The sequence below is a fragment of the Otolemur garnettii genome, unplaced genomic scaffold (genome assembly GCF_000181295.1).
Source record: "Otolemur garnettii isolate 467f Iridium unplaced genomic scaffold, OtoGar3 scaffold00011, whole genome shotgun sequence".
Classification (NCBI taxonomy): domain Eukaryota; kingdom Metazoa; phylum Chordata; class Mammalia; order Primates; family Galagidae; genus Otolemur; species Otolemur garnettii.
The window spans coordinates 5,561,915-5,564,291 of NW_003852406.1; the positions used below are offsets into that span (position 1 = coordinate 5,561,915).

The window sequence follows — 2,377 nt, forward strand, 5'->3', positions numbered from 1 at the left end:
GCCTCAGCCTCCCAAGTAGCTGGGACTACAGGCGCCCGCCACAACGTCTGGCCTTTTTTTGGTTGCAGCCATCATTATTGTTTGGCAGGCCGGGCTGGGGATTCGAACCTGCCACCTTAGGTGTATGTGGCTGGTGCCTTAGCCGCTTGAGCCACAGGCGCTGAGCCCTTTATTAGAATTCTTATGCTCAGACTGATGAGACTAGGAAGTACTAGAATTGGCTGTGAGGTGAAAGCAAAGAAAGTATTTTAAAAATTCTATGTAAGAAAATATTCATTTTATACATCTTAAAGTATAAAACATATAAAAGTATAATATGTTATTATATTCTTAACTTGGTGGGCAATAAAAAGACAAAAATTCTTCGACAGCCAAGACTAGTGACAGGATATAATTTTGAAACTGTGTAAAATACTATTTAATAAGAAACCATAACTTAAGTCAGAGAGACCAAAACGGAGGACTGTGTGGGACTGTGTGGGACTGGAATATGATCAGAGTTTAACTCATAATTCAAAGTAAAGTAGCAAGTCCTCATGCAGTCCTGATGATATGCCAGCCACTATCCCAAGTGATTTAAATGTATTAATGGGGCTCGGTACATGTAGCTCAGCGGATAGAGTGCCAGCCACATGCACTAGAGCTGGCGGGTTCGAATCCAACCCAGGCCCACCAAACAAAAATGACAAATACAACCAAAAAATAGCCAGGCATTGTGGTGGGCACCTGTAGTCCCAGCTACTTCGGAGGCTGAGGCAAGAGAATCACTTAAGCCCGAGAGTTTGAGGTTGCTGTGAGCTGTGACACTACGGCACTCTATCGAGGGTGACATAGTGAGACTCTGTCTCAAAAAAAAAAAGAAAAAAATTTAATGTCTTCAAGAGTACAAGTGAATCTTTCGAAAAGTAGACTATAAACCTCTTAACACAATAACTAAGAAAATGACAAAGTTATGTCAAAGTTATGTTAACTAGTTTGATGAAAATATTTCAAATTGTATGTGAAAACACCACACTGTACCCCATGATTGCATTAATGTATACAGCTAACATTTAATTAAAAAAATGTAATGTCTTAATGGATTTAGTTCTCAGAACAACCTGATGTGCTTGGTTTTATACTCATTTTATAGATGAGGAAACTGTGGCACAGATCAGTTAAATAATTTACCCAAGGTTATGCAGCCAGTAAATGATAGTGCTGGGGATATGACCTTAAGCAGTCTTATTCCAAAGCCTGTGGTCCGTTTATTTTTTTTTTGAGACAGAGTCTCACTATGTTGCCCTCGGTAGAGTGCTGTGACATTACAGCTCACAGCAACCTCCAACTCTTGGGCTCAAGCGATTCTCTTGCCTCAGCCTCCCAAGTAGCTGAGAGTACAGGTACCTGCCACAGTGCAGGCTATTTTTTGTTTCAGTTGTCATTGTTGTTTAGCAGGCCCGGGCTGGGTTCCAACCCCCCAGCCTGAGTGTATATGGCGGGTGTCCTAAACACCATGCTACAGGTGCCAAGCCCAAAGCCTGTGGTCTTAACTGTATAGATTGTACTTTTTCTACCTTGAATTCTTTACAGCCCCACAGCCCAATCGGAGGGGTTCTCTGTGCACAGGCTGCCCTTATTGTTCCATGGAGGCCCGGCCCACCACATCAGGCACAAGCCATCTGCTGACAGCTGGTGACCTGTGGACTGGCCTCACTTGAGTCCTTTGGCCAACACTGTTGTGATGGGACTGGTCAGACCCTCTGCCTTTGAGATTTTTGTGTGAGGTAATGAGAAGATGCTGAATGCCTGAACTGGTGTTGAGGTAGAGAGAGACCCCAGGGAAGGCAGGAAAGAGACATCAGGAAGCAGCAGGAACCATAAGTAAGCAGGAGTCAGTCGGGAGGTAGCCAGGGACAGGGTGGGAGCCAGTCAGCTCTGGGGTAGGAGGGGAGAGCAGGCTCTGAAGAGCACAGTTCCATATCAGGCTGTGAATGAAGACCACACGGCAGCTCCAGGTTGATCCTGGGTTACCAGAGCTCTCTGTGGCATCTTGAAATGTCATGAGCAACATTTTCTGTGAAGCCAGCAGTGCAATTAGAGATAGTTTCTTGTCCTTTTTAGGTTCCTATGAAGCTTTATAATAAACTCCCATTCAGGCTCTCTTCCTCGGGGCTACCTACGGAGGTGGCAGCCCTCAGACCCCATGTGAAGCTGAAGATCATCAAAAAGAAGACCAAGAGGGCTCGGCACCTGTGGCTCAAGTGGCTAAGGTGCCAGCCACATACACCTAAGGTGGCGGGTTCAAATCCAGCCCGGGCCCACCAAACAACAGTGACAACTACAACCAAAAAATAGCCAGGCGTTGTGGTGGGCGCCTGTGGTCCCAGCTACTTGG

At 45.5% G+C, this 2,377-nt stretch overlaps 1 protein-coding gene across 1 annotated transcript in view; it reads left to right on the top strand.

Moving 5' to 3' along the window:
- The window catches only part of LOC111723423 (60S ribosomal protein L32-like), a 6,458-nt gene that overhangs the window by 3,552 nt on the left and 529 nt on the right, over nucleotides 1–2,377 (top strand). The window contains exon 2 of the mRNA XM_023510157.1: nucleotides 2,104–2,230. Coding sequence (XP_023365925.1) covers nucleotides 2,110–2,230 — 121 coding nt within the window. The 5' untranslated portion in view covers nucleotides 2,104–2,109. The remainder of the gene's footprint in view (nucleotides 1–2,103; nucleotides 2,231–2,377) is intronic.